General features: G+C 42.9%; 1 protein-coding gene across 1 annotated transcript; it reads right to left on the bottom strand.

The window, feature by feature from the left end:
- Positions 1-350: 350 nt before the first annotated feature.
- On the bottom strand, positions 351-16,100 carry LOC123992593 (WD repeat and FYVE domain-containing protein 1-like). Its single transcript, XM_046293855.1, has 12 exons — positions 15,915-16,100; positions 9,747-9,814; positions 9,541-9,614; positions 9,275-9,329; positions 8,387-8,537; positions 8,117-8,229; positions 3,740-3,866; positions 3,351-3,456; positions 2,979-3,080; positions 2,667-2,797; positions 2,352-2,460; positions 351-1,876 (listed from the first exon to the last, which is right to left on the bottom strand). Exons 1-12 carry the CDS (start codon positions 16,049-16,051, stop codon positions 1,817-1,819), a joined length of 1,233 nt encoding a protein of 410 aa, XP_046149811.1. The 5' UTR covers positions 16,052-16,100; the 3' UTR covers positions 351-1,816.
- Between the last annotated feature and the right edge of the window lie 1,983 nt (positions 16,101-18,083).

Raw genomic sequence — 18,083 nt, forward strand, 5'->3', positions numbered from 1 at the left:
ACATATCTCCCAAAGCTGTCATCATGTTTCTGACATGACATAGTAAGCATATCTGTGACATATTTCTCAGTGACATCATCATGTCTGTGTGAACTCACCACCATCATCCTATACATGAAGTGTACATGATGTAAACAACTAGAAACACATTGCTAGAAATATAAATATTATACACTCGGTGATCAAACCTGGAATGGGATTACAATTGAAAAAAAATTGGAACCCCCATGTCATGTTCAGTTTTACCTTAAGGCAAGCGTTAGTCTAACCGACCACAAATTAGCCAAATATTTACCAGTGTAAGGACGCCACGTAACTTGAACCGTAAATGAAGCAAATCCCCCGAAATGTAAATTTACAAAAACATTTATTTTTTAAATGCACAGCACATCTGCTCTCTAAACCACATTTAGTGCATTTCAGTGCAGTGGAGAACCTTCTTGGGCTCTGGAAACAAAACAGAGCGGGAGAGTGACAGAGAAACTAGAAGCAAGTTGATAGTGTTGAAAGTATTCATGGGTGACTGTTAAGTGAAAAATGCAGCTATGCTACAGAGCAGAGTGTATGTGCGTACTGTGCGTACGTGTGAGAAGAGTCGTGAACAGTTTGAAGGTTCAAGAACGCTTGGGGCGTCCCGCTCTCTCAAGGCCTTAGAGGAAACGCAAGCAGCTTCTAATTTTACCCACAATTTCACAGTGAGAAGAAACTAGTGCTACATTGACTTTTATACAGTACCATTTCAGTACCTAAGTGCCTGTCTAAATAGAGCAAAAGCAGAACAAAAACCTCTTGATCAAAACCGTACACCGTTTTTCATTATACGCAAATTCATCTTAACTTATCACAAAGGCAATAGAGTATGGGGTCTTGGTTATCAGGACTAGAAGTGATATCTGCACAGAAAATTGACAAGAGATGTTTTAGGTGTGTCTGAGGTGAAGTTGGACAATGTCTGGGGGAGAACAGCTGTGCCTATGGCTCGGCAAGGGTTGTCATGCCGACGGCTCGAGCGTCAATCGGGCACGTACAGCCATGCCGGCTACTGACTCTTCCATCTCCTCCTCCGAGACAAACAGGTGAGTTTAAGGCCAACTAGTGAAGAGAGAACAAGAGAGAGGGAAAGAGAAGGCCTGGCGAGAAAGAGAGAAACTGACCTCATGATCATTGAGGGATATACAGAGGTAAGTAACACTGCATCTCATACTGTACACACTATGCATATATAAAAGCAGTGTCGTAATTAATGGTTAGTATTTGCAATATTTCAAATTTAGAAAGTTGAAGTCACCAGCCAATAGGAGAGCCCTGTGTGTCTGTTGGGCAGGGCATTGTGGATGATGGGTGTTAGCAGTCCAATGTTACAGTGCAAGAGGAATGTGACCCACTTTGTCAAAGAAACCTGACAGAAGTCTAACATACGTCAACATCAAACACCAACACTGCTCCTTCCACGCGTGCGTACACACACACACACCACACACACACACACACACACACACACTGCTTGGAGCTCCACTAAATGGGTACACATTGGAAGTTAGACCTGAGACCTGAGACACATTTGAGACTTCTGTCGTACAAAACTGACACCAAATCAAGCGAAGGGTTACCAACACCAGTACCCACCCATTTACACAGCACGCACATATCTTCATCCAAACATTCAGTGGGATGTGAGAGAACAGAAGCAGCCAGAGAAGAGGAGCCAGAAGGATGAGACAGAGGAGTTGTCATTGCAACAGAGGTCCCAAGGACAGAGACACCTGTCAGTAGTGCAGAGGACAGAGTTTGGGGGCCGATCGGGGGCAGGGGTTAATCAACGTGGGGAAAAGCCTGTTGCTATGCTACAGCCAACCACTTGCGTCATGTCCCATATCTGTCGAAAGAAAGAGCCAATCAGAGAGTCAGTAAAGTCAGAAGAAAAACAGATGTATGAATATGCAAAGAAAGTGGATACACATGGATGCACGTCCCAAAGGTGAAATGTAAACAACAGACACCTTGTAATGTTTGGAGACAAGGCAGAGCTAATGTTGTTAGCAATCTCTTCTACACTATTTTGCTAACTGTAAATAATTTCAGCTGGCTAGCTAATAATCTTGGCTAACTTTGGGGCGAAATAATTAACTTACTTACTGTTAACTAGCCACTCTAAATCTCTTCACTAATAAAAGGCGATGCCATCTCCAAAATTGTAAGATGTCTCTATTAATGTTTACTTTTTGACATTCTAGAACATTTTCACTTTCCAAGCATATTTCAAAAATGTAATAGTATTGAGTTTAATCCCCAATGACCAGGGACTGTCTGTCTGACCACCAGTGAGTGATTGGGCTGATAGTATGTCTGACCTTGATGACACGGTCGCTGCCACAGGTCACCATCAGGCCTCTGGAAGGGTCCATGTCCATAAAGGCTATGTTGTGCTTCCCCTCATGGAACGTTGCTAACGCAGTGCGACTGGAAGATGAGACAACGTGGTACGTGAGGACAACAAGTAGCAAGGCATAAGGGGGTTGGATGAAGACAAAAGTAAATCTGAGTCACACATTTTTGTTAATCTCCATTACAGAATTATTATATTGACAGTACATTTGAGTCAATTAGCTGACACCGTTACCCAGAGCGACTTAGTTGGTTTGTTTTGGCATGTTTTTATTACTCACTCCTCATCCTTGACGGTGTCGTAGCAGGTGTCACACACGCGCACCTGGAACTCAAAGCCCATCACAGGGTATGTAGTGCGCTTGGAACTACACTTCCCACACACCGCCTTGCCACACTTCCTGCAGTGGTGCTGAACCAGGAAACATGAGGGTTAGCCAAGGGTCAAAGAATATGGACTGATCACTCCTAGTTCCTGTATTTCTACCATTACTATTATACAGTTACAAGGCAATTCTTACAACAGTAATGGCTATGTAGTATAGTCTCCATACAAGGCTCTGGACTATACCAGAGGCTGCCTGCTCTCTCACCTGCCGAAGACCAATCGTCTTTGAGTCCCACATCTGTTTGACATTCCAGAAGAAAGGCTGCTCACACTTCTGACACGAGTCACTGTCTAACCACTGAGGAGCCTGTAGAGAGTCAAGCAGGAACAGAGAGAGAGAGCTGCTACTTTGTAGCAGTATTGAACTTTCAACACCAGAGGGCAGTAGGGAGTTGGTGATGCTCCGTAACCAAGGAGATTGGGAGTTCAGCAGCCTCTAAGGCAGAGGTGGGCAAACTACGGCATGTTTTTTGTTCTATTTTTTGGGGCCTGAAAGTTTGCCCACCCTTACTCTAAGGAGAGTAGAAGGTGAAGAGGTATTGAGATGTATTCCTGGTTCCTGACATACTGTACCTACCTCTTCTCTGGGAGTGTCCATGTTCCACACTGTGACACCTCCATCTGCAGAACAGGACACCAGCTGTCTGGTCAGCTGCAGGTAGCGCACCGCCTGCACTCGTTCACTGGAGACGGGGAGGAGAGAGGAAGAGAGAGAGAAGGAATAACAGAAAATATTCAGAGTGATCTTCCAAAGAATATCAGACAGCTGACTCATTTACTGTATTTACATGATGACAGAACGTCAGAGGAACTCCACTGACTTGGTCTGATAGCTACGCCATCTGAGGAGTCCACAGAACATAACACACTATGTGGTGAACAGCTCCCTGTGACAGCTGGTGCTGACCTACAGAGCCCTGCTACTGACAAGCATATGAACTGGATGACACACTCCCTCCTTCTTACTGGTGGCCCTGGAGCAGTAGTGTTCGTCCCTTGCGGCCCCCGATGTCCCACATGATGACACTGTGGTCCGACGCTCCTGAGAACAAAAGCCTCTGAACAGGATCCCACCACAGAGCTCCAATACTACCTGAGAAATGGGGGGGGGAGACAAAAGGACAATAGGAAGTGAGAAATGGGGGAGGAGGGTGTGAACAGGAAGTTATGACACAACAGACTGGTGGTTGGTAGTGTGACTGCTTGGTATGGGAACTGCTTGGTATGGGAACTGCTTGGCACCCAACAGCAAGGTGCTACAGAGGGTACATCACTGGGGCCGAGCTCCCTGCCATCCAGGACCTCTATACCAGGAGGTGTCAGTGGAAAGCCATAAAAAAATTGTCAGACTCCAGCCGCCCAAGTCATACTGTTCTCTCTGCTACCGCACAGCAAGCGGTACCTACGCACCATGTCTGGAACCAACAGGACCCAGAACATTCCAGCCTCTACCTCCAAGCCATAAGACTGTTAAATAGTTACTCCTGGTAGCTATTAATATCTGCATTTACCCTTTGACTCTGAGTCACATACACTACTGCTATGTAAAGGATAATCAACGATGTGTTCAATGGAAAGTAATGAACAACATAGAATGTGTGTTCACATGAGCTAGCAGAGTAGAACTTACCTTCCGCAGAGTTGCATTAGTTACCGTTGAACACATAGCCCCTCGTTGATTATTCGGCCTCAAAACATAGAACATGTAAAAATGAACTATGGCGATTGAATTCTACCGTGAGTTATACGGAAATAATGCATGCTCTAGAATGCCCTTCAAGCCAATCCGAAATGAGTATTCAACAACACCGTGGTATGTTTATTATAAACTGGGGGTTTTGAGCCTAAATGCTGATTGGCCGAGATCCATGGTATATCAGACCGTATACCACAGGTAAGATAAAAAACGTTTATTTTTTCTGTTCTAATTACGTTGGTAACCAGTTTATAATAGCAGTAAGGCACCTCGTGGGTTTGTGGTATATGGCCAGTATACCACGACTAAGGCCTGTATACAGGCACTCCGCACTGCATCATGCATAAGAACAGCCTTTAGCTGTGGTATATTGTTCATATACCACACCCCCTCGGGACTTACTGCTTCATTATCTATCCTGTTGCCTTGTCACTTTATCCATACCTATATGTACAGTGCCCTTCACTAATACTGACACCTTTGGTAAATATGAGCAAAACGGGCTGTGAAAAAATATATTTAATTCCAAATATTCACAAAAATCAAAGCTGTAAAGTAAAATATCAGAAAATGGCACCCCTTCAATCAATACTTTGTGCGACCTCCCTTTGCCAAGATCACTCTGAGTCTTCTCCTATAATAATGCATAATGAGGTTGGAGAACACATGGCAAGGGATCGCAGAACATTCCTCCATACAGAACATCTCCAGATCCCGAGGTCCTCGCTTGTGGACTCTCCTCTTCAGCTCATCACACAGGTTTTCTATGGGGTTTAGGTCAGGGGACTGGGATGGCCGTGGCAAAACCTTGATTCTGTGGTCAGTTAACCATTTTTGTGTTGATTTTGAGGAGTGCTTTGGATCATTGTCCTGCTGGATGTTCCAACCACGGCCCAGTTTAAGCTTCCTAGCAGAGGCAGTGAGGTTTGATTTAAAGAAAAATAGCTCCACAAAGATCCACCACCAGACTTCACAGTGGGGATGAGGTACTTTTCTGCATGACTATCTTTCTGTCTACGACAAACCCACCTCTGGTGTTTTGTTTCCAAAACGCTCTATTGTGGTCTAATCTGACAATAGAACCCGGTCCCATTGAAAGTTCCAGTAACATTTGGAAAACTGTAGGCGCTGGAGTTTGTTGTTTGATGACAGCAAGAGTTTTTTTATGGCAACCCCCCCAAACAACTTGTGGTTATGTAGGTGGCATCTGATCGTGGTTTTGGAGACTTTCTGACCCCAACACATAACTAACATCTGCAATTCTCTAGCTGTGATCCTTGGAGATGTTTTGGTCACTCGAACCATCCTCCTCACTGTGGTTGGGGTCAATATAGACACACGTTCTCTTCCAGGCCGACTGTTAACATCTCCTGTTGCTTTAAAACTTCTTAAAACTTTTGCCGATACTGGAAATGGGCATTTTTCAACCGTTGAGCTATTTTCTTATAGCCATTTCCTAATTTGTGCAGCTCAACAACATTTTGTCGCACATCATTACTGTATTCTCGGGTCTTTCCCATAGTGATGGATGACTATTGGATAATGGCCTGTGTGACACCTCATATTTATACCCCAGTGAAACAGGAAGTCATGACTTACCACAATTGTGTTCCTAATCCCTCAGGTGAATTTAAGAACAGAAAATAGGAATGGGAATATACTTCAGTTAGATTTTACACAATCATTTCTAGGGGTGCCAATAATTGTAGCACACATATGAAATATTTATTTCACATGCATTTTTTTCCAATCATTTTACTACAATTAAAATGTTTGATTTTTGTGAATATATTTAATGAAAGACCAAGAGGATAAACGGCAGACATTTTTTTCACAGCCCATTTCGCTTATATTTACCAAGGGTGCCAATATTAGTGGAGGGCACTGTGTGACCAAAGGTATGTGGACATCTGCTAGTCAAACATCTCATTCCAAAATCATAGGCATTAATATGGAGTTGGTCCCCCCTTTGCTGCTACAACAGCCTCCACTCTTCTGGGAAGGCTTTCCACTAGATGTTGGAACATTGCTTCATTTAGCCACAAGAGCATTAGTGAGGTTGGGCACTGATTTGGGCGATTAAGTCTGGCTCGCAATCGGCATTCCAATTAATCCCAAAGGTGTTCGATGGGGTTTAAGTCAGGGCTCTGGGCAGGCCAGTCAAGTTCATCCACCATTTCTGTATGGATCTTGCTTTGTGCACAGGGGCATTGTCATGCGGAAACAGGAAAGGGCCTTCCCAAACTGTTGCAAGAATCATCTAGAAGAGGACTGACCAACCCTCTTCCTGGAGATCTACTCTCCTGTAACTTTTCAGTCCAACCCTAATTTAGTATATCTGATTCAGCTTGTAAAGGTCTTGTTAAGCAGCTAATTAGTAGAATCAGGTGTGTTAAATTAGGGTTGGACTGAAAACCAACAAGACGGTAGAGCTCCGGGAAAACGGTTGGGTAGCCCTGATCTAGAATGTCACTGATGCTGTAGCATTAAGGATTTCTCTTCACTGGAACTAAGGGGCCCAAAACATTAAAAACAGCCCTAGACCATTATTCCTCCACTAAACTTTACAGTTGGCACTATGCATTGAGGCAAGTAGCGTTCTCCTGGCATTCGCCAAACCCAGATTCATCCATTGGAATGCCAGATGACATCAGTCCAAAGAACACATTTCCACTGCTCCAGAGTCCAATGGCGACGAACTTTACACTACTCGGGCACTGCGCATGGTGATCTTAGGCTTGTGTGCGGCTGCTCGGCCATGAAAACCAATTTCACGAAGCTCCTGACAAACCGTTATTGTGCTGACGTTGCTTCCAGAGACAGTTCTAAACTCGGTAGTGAGTGTTGCAACAGAGGACAGATGATTTTTACGTGCTACACACTTCAGCACTTGGCGGTCCTGTTCTGTGAGAATGTGTGGCCTACCACTTCGAGGCTGAGCCGTTGCTGCTCAAAAACATTTCCACTTCACAATAACAGCACTTACTGTTGATCAGGGAAGCTCTAGCAGGGCAGACATTTCACAAACTGACTTGTTGGAAAGGTGGTATCCTATGACGGTGCCACGTTGAAAGTCACTGACCTCTTCAGTAAAGCCATTCTACTGCCAGTGTCTGTCTATGGAGATTGCATGGCTATTCTATTATTTCTCTTTTTTTTCTCTCTGCATTGTTGGGAAGGGCCCATGGGTAAGTATTTCACTGTTAGTCTACACTTGTTGTTCAGGAAGCACATGACACAAAAATTTATTGGATTTTAGAAGGTTGGGGTGAATCACAGGGAAATTATTAGAGAAACCACAGGCAACCAGAGTGAGAGAAAATCACAACACTGAAAAACTGTTACCACACTGCATGACGGTACAGTATAGCGCCATACATTCTGCTACCAACATTTCCTCTTTTTAAAATGATTGCCAGTTGGCATTTGAGCAGTTTGCAGTGTCCGTTTCCATATTGTGCATAGGCAGATGCAGAGTATACGTGGGTCTACGTGTGTGTAGCACAGGAGGCTGTTGAGGGGAAGATGGCTCATAATAATGGCTGGAACAGAGCGAGTGGAATGGCATCAAACACAATCCACTATCCCGCGCCAGTCAGTCCTCCCCAATTAAGGTGCCACCAACCTCCTGTGATGTATAGGTTTACCTTCGTGGCCCTTCAGTGTGGTCACAGTGGAGTAGGTCTGTCTCTCCAGTTTCAGCAGGGTGATCTGTCCTGAGTGGTCCCCTATAAAGACATGCTGGGTGTCATTGTCATACCTAGACACGGAGTCAAGGAAGATAGAGAAGAAGGGCACATAGGACAGACAGGAAGTGACCTTTGCCCCAAGAAGTAATTCTTATGAATATGAACATCACAATGCAAACGGACACCTGTCCAGCTCTCTCTCTCTCACACACACAGCGAGAAGGATACTGTAGACAGGAGGCCCAGGAGTCGAAGTAGTGGCGCCCCAGCATACTGCCGCTCTGGGTGCACATCCAGCTCACACTCTTGTCGTGTCCGGTGCTCACCACCCACTCGCTCTCCAGAGAAAACACCATGTCTGACACACGGTTCTGATGGGCTAGACACACACACAGACAGCACACACAAATGGGTTAAATACATACACGCACAAATGTTTTAGTCATTCTACATTCAACTTTCTGCAAAAGGTATGAGCGAGTTAAATTACCATCAATCATTTAATGGAGCTTTTCTGTTCTGGGGTCATTTTCTCTGCTGAAAGAGAACTGCTGGAAACTTCCAGTGACATCTGTTTTTGTTGGCATCTAATGCTTAAAACTCAAGTTTCCAAAATAAGGGATTTTCCAGTGATGAGAGTAAAGTCCAGGCTGCATGGCTAGGCTGTTAGTCACAGATATTATATTCACTGAGCCTGGGGGAAGGGGACTGTAATAACCTAATAATAATCAGCCAATATGTGGTGATGGATCATCAAGCTATGATTGCTTGGACAATGATGACTTTCTCCTCTTAGACTGTGGGTCTGGGTCTGTGTGTGTGTGCGTGCGTGCATGCATGTGTTCTAAGCAGCAATGACATCAGCCTCTATTTCCTGTTTGAGTCCACATAGGGACATTTGCCCAGAGGCATGCAGATGATTTCTTATGGGACTGGGCGAGGATGCAGAACACAGCCCAGTAGACACACACATCTGATACACACTAAAGAGAAATTATCACTGAAATAGTAGATCATTGTACCATTACTGAACACTAGAGATCATGTCTAACATCACCACAGCTTTTGTGTTGTCATTTGCTTTGTAAAGGCAGGAAACCCCCTCTCAGATCTCACCAGGATACGTCTTCACGTGGTTCATCTTGTTGAAATCTTCAGACAGAAGGAATTCCTGTTAGGACCACCAAACAAGAATAAACATCTGCTACCAGTACCACTCTTAATCTATGTAACTTCATACTTGTAGCTGGATTCTCATTCAAAGCAGGGAAACATTGGAAAAAGGGTCCGTGTGAACAAGAATTGTATGTTATGAGTCCAGTCAAACATAGCCAGACTAGAGTTTAAGCATGGGGTCATCTTTAAGGCTTTAGCTCACTCACCACAATGGCCCCGTTGTCCTGCCCTATGAAGATGCGCCTGCTATCGTGGTGGTACGACATACAGGAGCACGGCGCTAGTACAGAGAAGAAAAATATGCATTGAAAAACAATTATGTATGGCCAATGTTTTGTTTCAGTACTATACGCTTTAGCATCTACTGGATGTGTCAACTAAAGCCTACTTGTAAATCGGTTGTGGTACTTACAGGAGACCGTGTGGTAGATACTGGGCCAGTACTGTCCACTGTCTCTCTTCAGCCATACCCGGATAGTTCTGGACACAGGAAATGTCATATTCAAACTTCAAGCACACTCTTGGTACCGTTCCTGCAGGTGCAGCATCTCAAATGTGAATAGGGATTACAGTACTAGAACTTGGGCTACTTGGGAGGAAAAGGTCTGTATAAAAACATCAGGTCATCTATTGCAACAATTTTATAACACCATGAAATTCTCAAGCCACAAGATCATTGTGACCCGTGACACAAAAGGAGAGTACAGTGCCATTACGATAGTCCAGTCATGAGATATAAAATAAAGAATACTGAACCAACATCTCATACTATTTGATTCTCCCTTCCTCAAACACTTTCCTTATCTCTTCAACCATGAGAAGCTAATCCTATTGTTGACAGAGAAAGGTGTAGCTCCAGAGCTTTCAATTGTCTCTATACCTTTTGCTCGGGATATTGCTACTCAATGTACAATTGACCAAGCATGACCTCCACCTTTTTATTTCACCTTTATTTAACCAGATAGGCCAGTTGAGAACAAGTTCTCATTTACAACTGTGACCTGGCCAAGATAAAGCAAAGCAGTGCGACAAACAACAACAGAGTTACACATGGAATTAACAAGCAATAACACAATAGAAAAAAGAACATATATGTACAGTGTGTGCAAATGGCGTGAGGAAGTAAGGCAATAAATAGGCCATAGTAGCAAGTGATTTCAATTTAGCAAATGAACACTGGAGTGATAGATGAGTAGATGGTGATGTGCAAGTAGAAATACTGGTGTGCAAAAGAGCATACAAGTAAATACAACAATATGGGGATGAGGTAGGTAGATTGGGTGGGCTATTTGTAGATCGGCTATGTACAGCTGCAGCTGTTCAGATAGCTGATGCTTAAAGTTAGTGAAGGAAATATAAGTCTCCAGCAATTGCAATTTGTTCCAGTCAATGGCAGCAGAGAACTGGAAGGAAAGGCAGCCAAAGGAGGTGTTGGTTTTGGGGATGACCAGTGAGATATACCTGCTGGAGTGCGTGCTACAAGTGAGTGTTGCTATGGTGATCAGTGAGCTGAGATAAGACGGAGCTTTACCTAGCATAGACTTATAGATGACCTGGAGCCAGTGGGTCTGGCAACGAATATGTAGCGAGGGCCAGCTGACTAGAGCATACAGGTCGCAGTGGTGGGTGGTATAAGGGGCTTTGGTGACAAAACAGATGGCACTGTGATAGACTGCATCCAATTTGCTGAGTAGAGTGTTGGAGGCAATTTTGTAAATGACGTCGCCGAAATCGAGGATCGGTAGGATAGTCAGTTTTACGAGGGTATATTTGGCAGCATGAGTGAAGGAGGCTGTTGCGAAATAAGGCGATTCTAGATTTAATTTTGGATTGGAGATGTTTAAATATGAGTCTAGAAGGAGAGTTTACAGTCTAGCCAGACACCTAGGTATTTGTAGTTGTCCACATATTCTAAGTCAGAACCATCCAGAGTAGTGATGCTAATCGGGCAGGCAGTGAACGGTTGAAAAGCATGCATTTCATTTTACTAGCATTTAAGAACAGTTGGAGGCCATGGAAGGAGTGTTGTATGGCATTGAAGCTCGTTTGGAGGTTAGTTAACACAGTGTCCAAAAAAGGGGCCAGATGTATACAGAATGGTGTTGTCTGCATAGTGGTGGATCAGGGAATCACCAGCAGCAAGAGCGACATCACTAATATATACAGAGAAAAGAGTCAGCCCGAGAATTGAACCCTGTGGTACCCCCGTAGAGGCTGCCAGAGGTCCGGACAACAGGCCCTCCGATTTGACACACTGAACTGTCTGAGAAGTAGTTGGTGAACCAGACGGGGTAGTCATTTGAGAAACCAAGGCTGTTGAGTCTGCCGATAAGAATGTGGTGATTGACAAGGTCGAAAGCATTGGCCTGGTCGATGAAGACGGCTGCACAGTACTGTCTTTTATCCATGGCAGTTATGATATCTTTTAGTACCTTGAGCGTGGCTGAGGTGTACCCGTGACCAGCTCGAAAACCGGATTGCACAGCGGAGAAGGTACAGTGGGATTCAAAATGGTCAGTGACCTGTTTATTGACATTAATTTGCTCTGATCTAGGCCTGGTGCCCTAAAGATGACCAGAAGAGATGGCCACCCGCTCCAGAGAAGTGTCCTTGCCACTCACTCTTCCTCACCATTTATGTATTACTTTTTGGAGGAAGGTGTTTAGGCTTACATCTCTCTTTTGTGTCTAAATAGAGTGGTTATGGGTCAGGGGGTGACAAAATGGCTCTAAACAAAACCATTTTCAACTGCAATTGGGGTTGAGGTGGCAGTAACACTTGTCAATTGATTCACAGTGCATACCCCTAATTTAAAGTCTCAAATAATGGTGACCGTTGGGTTGGGTATGTAGTAGTAATATTTTTGACGATATAATCGTATCGTTTTGACAATATCACAATATTATTTTTGTGCTAGTTTGCTCTACCAAACCTCCAGTATTGTTCCTTTGTAGCTTGTTCTACCTCTTTAAATAGGGAGCCCATTGGTTTTCAGCACTTATTTCCTTTGGCTGCCTTTTTATTTTCAAAACACATTTTCTCATGGCTCTCCTCATCCCTCTGCAGCAGACATATGGTGAACAATATGTTTGGAAAATCAAATCGCAATAAAATCAAAGTATCTAATCGCAATTTTATGCCCCGAGGATATGCATTCTATACCTATTAGCTAGCGAACTCGCTAAATCAATAAAGAAACACTATTTGCTATAGCTAACACCTACGAAAGCTGTAAACTGTTTAGGCAGTTGCCTTTTGGAGCGAAGTTGATTCGTCCCGCAACAAGCCATTGTTTACAGCAATAATGTATATAAACTCCTGATTGCTGATGCTATGTATTGGCCAAAGAGTGGCTTTAAAGCCATCGGTCGGCCATATTGGCACTCCCCAGAAGGAGCATGCCTCCATTGGAATGAATGGCATTCTAGTATTTCATTTGAATGTTTTGGAAAAAAATGACATGTATTTAAGTAATTTTTGACTCCTTCAAGGTAGGGGTGGTATACAGAAGATAGCCCTATTTGGTAAAAGACCAAGTCCATATTATGACAAGAACAGCTCAAATAAGCAAAGAGAAACAACAGTCTGTCATTACTTTAAGACAAGAAGGTCAGTTCATCTGGAAAATGTCAAGATCTTTGAAAGTTTCTTCAAGTGCAGTCGCAAAAACCATGAAGCGCTGATGAAGAAAGCGGCTCTCATGAGGACCGCCACAGGAAATGAAGACCCAGAGTTACTTCTGCTGCAGAGGATAAGTTCATTAGAGCTGAATGTGTAGGTGTGTCCAAATATTTGACTAGTACTAATGCACACACACTTTATTTTGTTTCATTTTTGCTAGCTTGTCTAACTATCATAGCTGGCATGCCTGCTGGCAAGGGTTGGTAGACTTTAGAAAAGCAAGAAATTAATTACTAAATGTACTGAATAAGGCTCCCATCGCTTTCAATCCTTTACACAGATTTTAGCAGAGATGCCGAGAAGCATATTTACATTTACATTTAAGTCATTTAGCAGACGCTCTTAACCACCAGTCAGGAGGATACAGACAGTTCAAGAGGTATGTTTAGATTTGGAGAACAATAAACATTTTTTACATTGAATTAGGTAAAATTATTATGGCTGCAGATTGCAGGAAAAGGCTGTTTCGGGTGTTTGAAAAATGCTAAATTATCCAATTTACGGACAGGGGTATTAGCCACCCTCTGGACCAGCACCCACCCATCCTCACATACTTTGTGCCCCCTCCGTTTTTGGGGTGCATGACGTGGGGACAGTAACATTAGTATTATCAAAAAATGTTACTTAAAAAAAGAACATGTTTTGTTTAGCTCACATAACACAATTAAACGAAATATGCATTAAAAGGTATCTGTGATCGAATACAAGTGGCAAAAACATCATTTACATTACATTTAAGTCATTTAGCAGACGCTCTTATCCAGAGCGACTTACAAATTGGTGCATTCACCTTATGACATCCAGTGGGACAGTCACTTAACAATAGTGCATCTAAAACTTAGGGGGGGTGGGGTGAGAGGGATTACTTAACCTATCCTAGGTATTCCTTGGAGGTAGCCTTAACGAGCCTTAACCTTAACGAGCCACATGTAGCCTTATACATTTTGTATAGTTTCCAAAATGTTTTTTACAACTGTGGGGGAGTGCCAAGATGGATCACAGTGGCTTCAGTCATCTAGTGTAAATATAAATAATTGGTTTACAGGCTATTTAGGCAGAGGACAGCAAGCTGTTTGGTCAGTTTGATAATAACCTAGCCACGGAACATGGCGATGTCCTCAAATTATGTAGACAACGCCACGCACATTTACATAGAGAAATCCTAAACGTCCCTTGTCCGTCACAAATGTTGAATAAAATTCTATTTAAACTTACTCTGCCAAAGGTCCGTGGTGTTGGTCCCTCAATAGATCGAAATTTTAGACAAAATCTTCCACCCGAATGTATTATTAAACAGACTTCAAAAACACAGGTCTGTGTGTGTGGTAATCAATGTGTTTTGCTCATGACAGAAGGCACAAGACAAAAGTAAACACATGTAAACCATGCATACTAACCAAAATCTTACACATAGAATTAGAATACTAAAATGGACAGTAACCTAATTATGATGGTCCAAAGGTCAATTACGGTTTGCCAGTGCAGTGATAAGAAAGGTGTAAAACAATGAAATGTTAAGAATTGATCTGCACTGTATCCCAGCTAGCAGTGGATCTGGGCCGATTCCGGCTGATAGTCGGGGCACTCCGCTGAGAGTCAGACTCGGCTGACGTCATGTGGCCCGAGTTTGGGCCGACCTCAGCAGCATTACTTATGACTAGGATGCGGGAATTGAGCTCCGGACGATTCCGGTGTGAGTACATGGGGCTTAGGCCGATTGTGGCTACTCTCAGGCAGATGATTACACAGGCTGCTTTATACAATTAACATTTCACTATTTATTTTTCCATATTTTCTCATTGTTCCTGTGATTGAAAAAAAAAGTAATAGCACTCACAGCTTTCCAATAAAAATAAATCTGAGAAATGTATGGTCAGTTTACATATATTTTTGAGGCTATTTATACAGAAATGTGTATAAAAGATGTATAAACTGTATTTAAAATTATGACAATATTTTAGGTTGACAAAAATTATATTACACAATTTCTGATACACCACACCTCACTTATGCCTCAGCTGCCATTCATTCCAATTAGACTGGTTTTTGGATTTCTCCCCGAGGAGGATGGCTTCCATTTTCGACCCATTAATGGAACTTTGAGGGTTTATGACATAGCTATCACAGATAGAGCAATGAGAATATTTCACAAGATGTATAAATGTGAAGCATCCGGTTGGCGTTTCCACTTACTACCAAATGTGGCTGAGAGTGGGAAAAGATGGAACGAGACGAATTTTGGCCGAACTGTGTTTTGTAGACTTTACCCTTTGCCAAAGGGTAAAAGTCTAAAAAATGCATTGTTTCGCGTGCAAGGGCGAATCGAGTTATTACATATGCGCACTTCAGAGTAACGCATTCCCTGACGGAAATATGCAAATAAAGACTAAAACGGGCCAATAGGATTTCACTAGCTCGTACTTGGCTCTGCCCACCTCCTTGCTCGTTCTGTCCACTACGATTAATTTGCTCCCATTGGAAAGACAGGCTCTGGTCAATCGTGGGTTAGTTATACAAATCTTTGTAGCTAGCCCCTCTAGTAATTTAATAGGATATCTATGGTCTTAGCGGTGTTAGAAATCTCAACGTCAGTACCGGTGTTGTAAAAAGTCGACAAAACAATACATTCCTGTGGATATTTTGTCAAATATTTCGAGCAGCTAAAGGACCAACATCACGGACAATCGGCAGAGGAAGTTCAAATAATTGTATTCCACATTCCTGCTTGTAGAGAACCATTTCCAGAATCAAACACTGTCATGATGTTCCAGACGGTGTATTTAAAAATTCACCGCCTGGTCCCCAGGCAAATGATGACCTAGTAAGTAGGCTGGCAATTGTCAGTCAATTGTCTGGATAACAGTTCGTGCGCTAGCTAACGGGGCGTCAGCCAACCTACCTGTCCTCGCTAACTGTGATCACTCCGTCCTCTTTCGGTATCAAAACTGCAGCATTGACCGCGTCAGAATGTCCTTCGATCTTATTTAGAAGAACGGGTCTTGAGCTTTGAGGCCTGGAATGAATCTCTGCCGCCATGGCTGTTTTCTTTTTCTTCCAACTCGACAATCAGCTGACGGCTAAAAGGATGAGTAGGATTAACGTAATCTCTAGAATAGCAGCGCAAACCCGTATTTTTATTTTACTATAATATTATGGCGGTTCGTAAACAAACGTTAGAGGTAAATACCGCCAACTACTGTACTGGGGTGTGTAGTCAATCACAGATTACAGATTTAATGAATAGAGAAACTAAATGATCTTATCTAATCCTGTACCAATAAGAAAATAAAAAGACCCCTACTAACTTCTATCAAACCCTTCCCCATTGCTGTCCAACCTCAATAACACTACACATTCATATTTCCCTCTTTTCCACATACAGGTACTTACAACAATGCATCAACACATGCGTGCTTCACTGTTTCATCAACCATACAACATTCGTATGCTTTCCAACCAGATTTGATAACGAGTTCAATGTACAACCTCCTGCTGGGACGGCAGGTAGCCTAGTGGTTAGAGCGTTGGACCAGTAACCGAAAGGTTGCTAGATCGAATACCTGAGCGGACAAGGTAAAAAAAAATCTTTCATTCTGTCCCTGAACAAGACAGTTAACCTTCCTCTTCCTACCATACCCACAGTATCATTGAAAATACGAATTTGTTCTTAACTGGCTTGCCTAGTTAAAGAAAGGTAAACAAATTATAATAATACAAAGATGCAACTGAGTAAACACCACCTCTTCCTTCCTAATCTGACTCTTGGTCCACCAACCTTTCTTTGGAGGGCATATAAACGCCGGCCTTTGGGCTCTGAGTCCCACCTCCTCTGCCACACATCTATCATAATGGCTCTACTCTTTCATTCCCCCCCACTCCTAAATGGTCTGGCACCCAACAGAATCACACTACCACACCCTATCACTTGATTCTTCATAATAACATTAATGCCTCCAATAGCAGATCATCCCTACCAGATTTGCCAGATGATAAACTATTAATTACAGACAGGGAATCTGAGCATACTGCAATTCTGGCAGGTTGAATGTCCTCCACCAACTGGAGGGCAGCTACTATTGCCAACAGTTCAACAGAGTATACAGTTCATTTGTTAGTTGTCAACATATCACCACATCAAATTAAGGAATGTAATTCACCTGCTTCTGTATGACCACATCTGTAAAAAAAAACAAAAAAATCGACCAATGTAATTGTTAACCCCCTATATCACTCACTTCTGACATTTTTTTTTGTCTCTACCAAGATTAGATCAATAGCAGGATCCAGAAGGAACCACGGAGGAACACCCCATCACCACAGCAGGGCCAACCACCAACTCCCTCAGAACACACTCATCAGCAAGCTTTTTACTAGGGCGCACCACTCTTTGCTGCTATCACTGTTCTATGGTCACACATAGGGAGATTCTCAATTGGTTTGCTCAACTCCTCCGTCCTCTCCTCAACTCCTTTTGAGAAATGTCAAAGCAAATGTGGAAACAGATACGCTTGTATGAAATGGCTCTTTCTTCACTTCTCCCATCATGCAAATGATGTTTACAGTGGTGGAATCCCACATGAAATGTGTAATGAGGTAAAAAGACATCTGTATGTGGTAGACATTTTATAGATAAAAGTATAAGTAGCATAGTGTTTTTAAATATATGCATGCTTTTCTCCTCTGAGTAAACAACAGCTGATTCAAAGGGGGTGTAGCAGTTCTTAAAACTCTTCTGGGAAGGGCTCAGGTAGGATACTCTTCTTCTTCGTTGGTATTATGGCGTTTGCACATTTTGTTTGTGCATCCCGCCACCTACTGTGCGGTATTGTGTGGTTGATCAAGTTACATTTTGTGATACGAAAACAAAAAGGGACAAATTGCACCACCAACGAGCCCTACATCTATATACCACTATTACATACCACCAACTAACCCTACACCAACATACCACTTTTGATACCACCAACTAACCTTACACCTATATACCACTACATTTAAAAAGAAAATCACCACCCCATGCCAATACCTTGACCCTAAGTAATCCTTCACCAAGCCGACTGCTTGGGAG

The sequence above is a fragment of the Oncorhynchus gorbuscha genome, linkage group LG13 (assembly GCF_021184085.1).
Source record: "Oncorhynchus gorbuscha isolate QuinsamMale2020 ecotype Even-year linkage group LG13, OgorEven_v1.0, whole genome shotgun sequence".
In the NCBI taxonomy this organism is placed as follows: domain Eukaryota; kingdom Metazoa; phylum Chordata; class Actinopteri; order Salmoniformes; family Salmonidae; genus Oncorhynchus; species Oncorhynchus gorbuscha.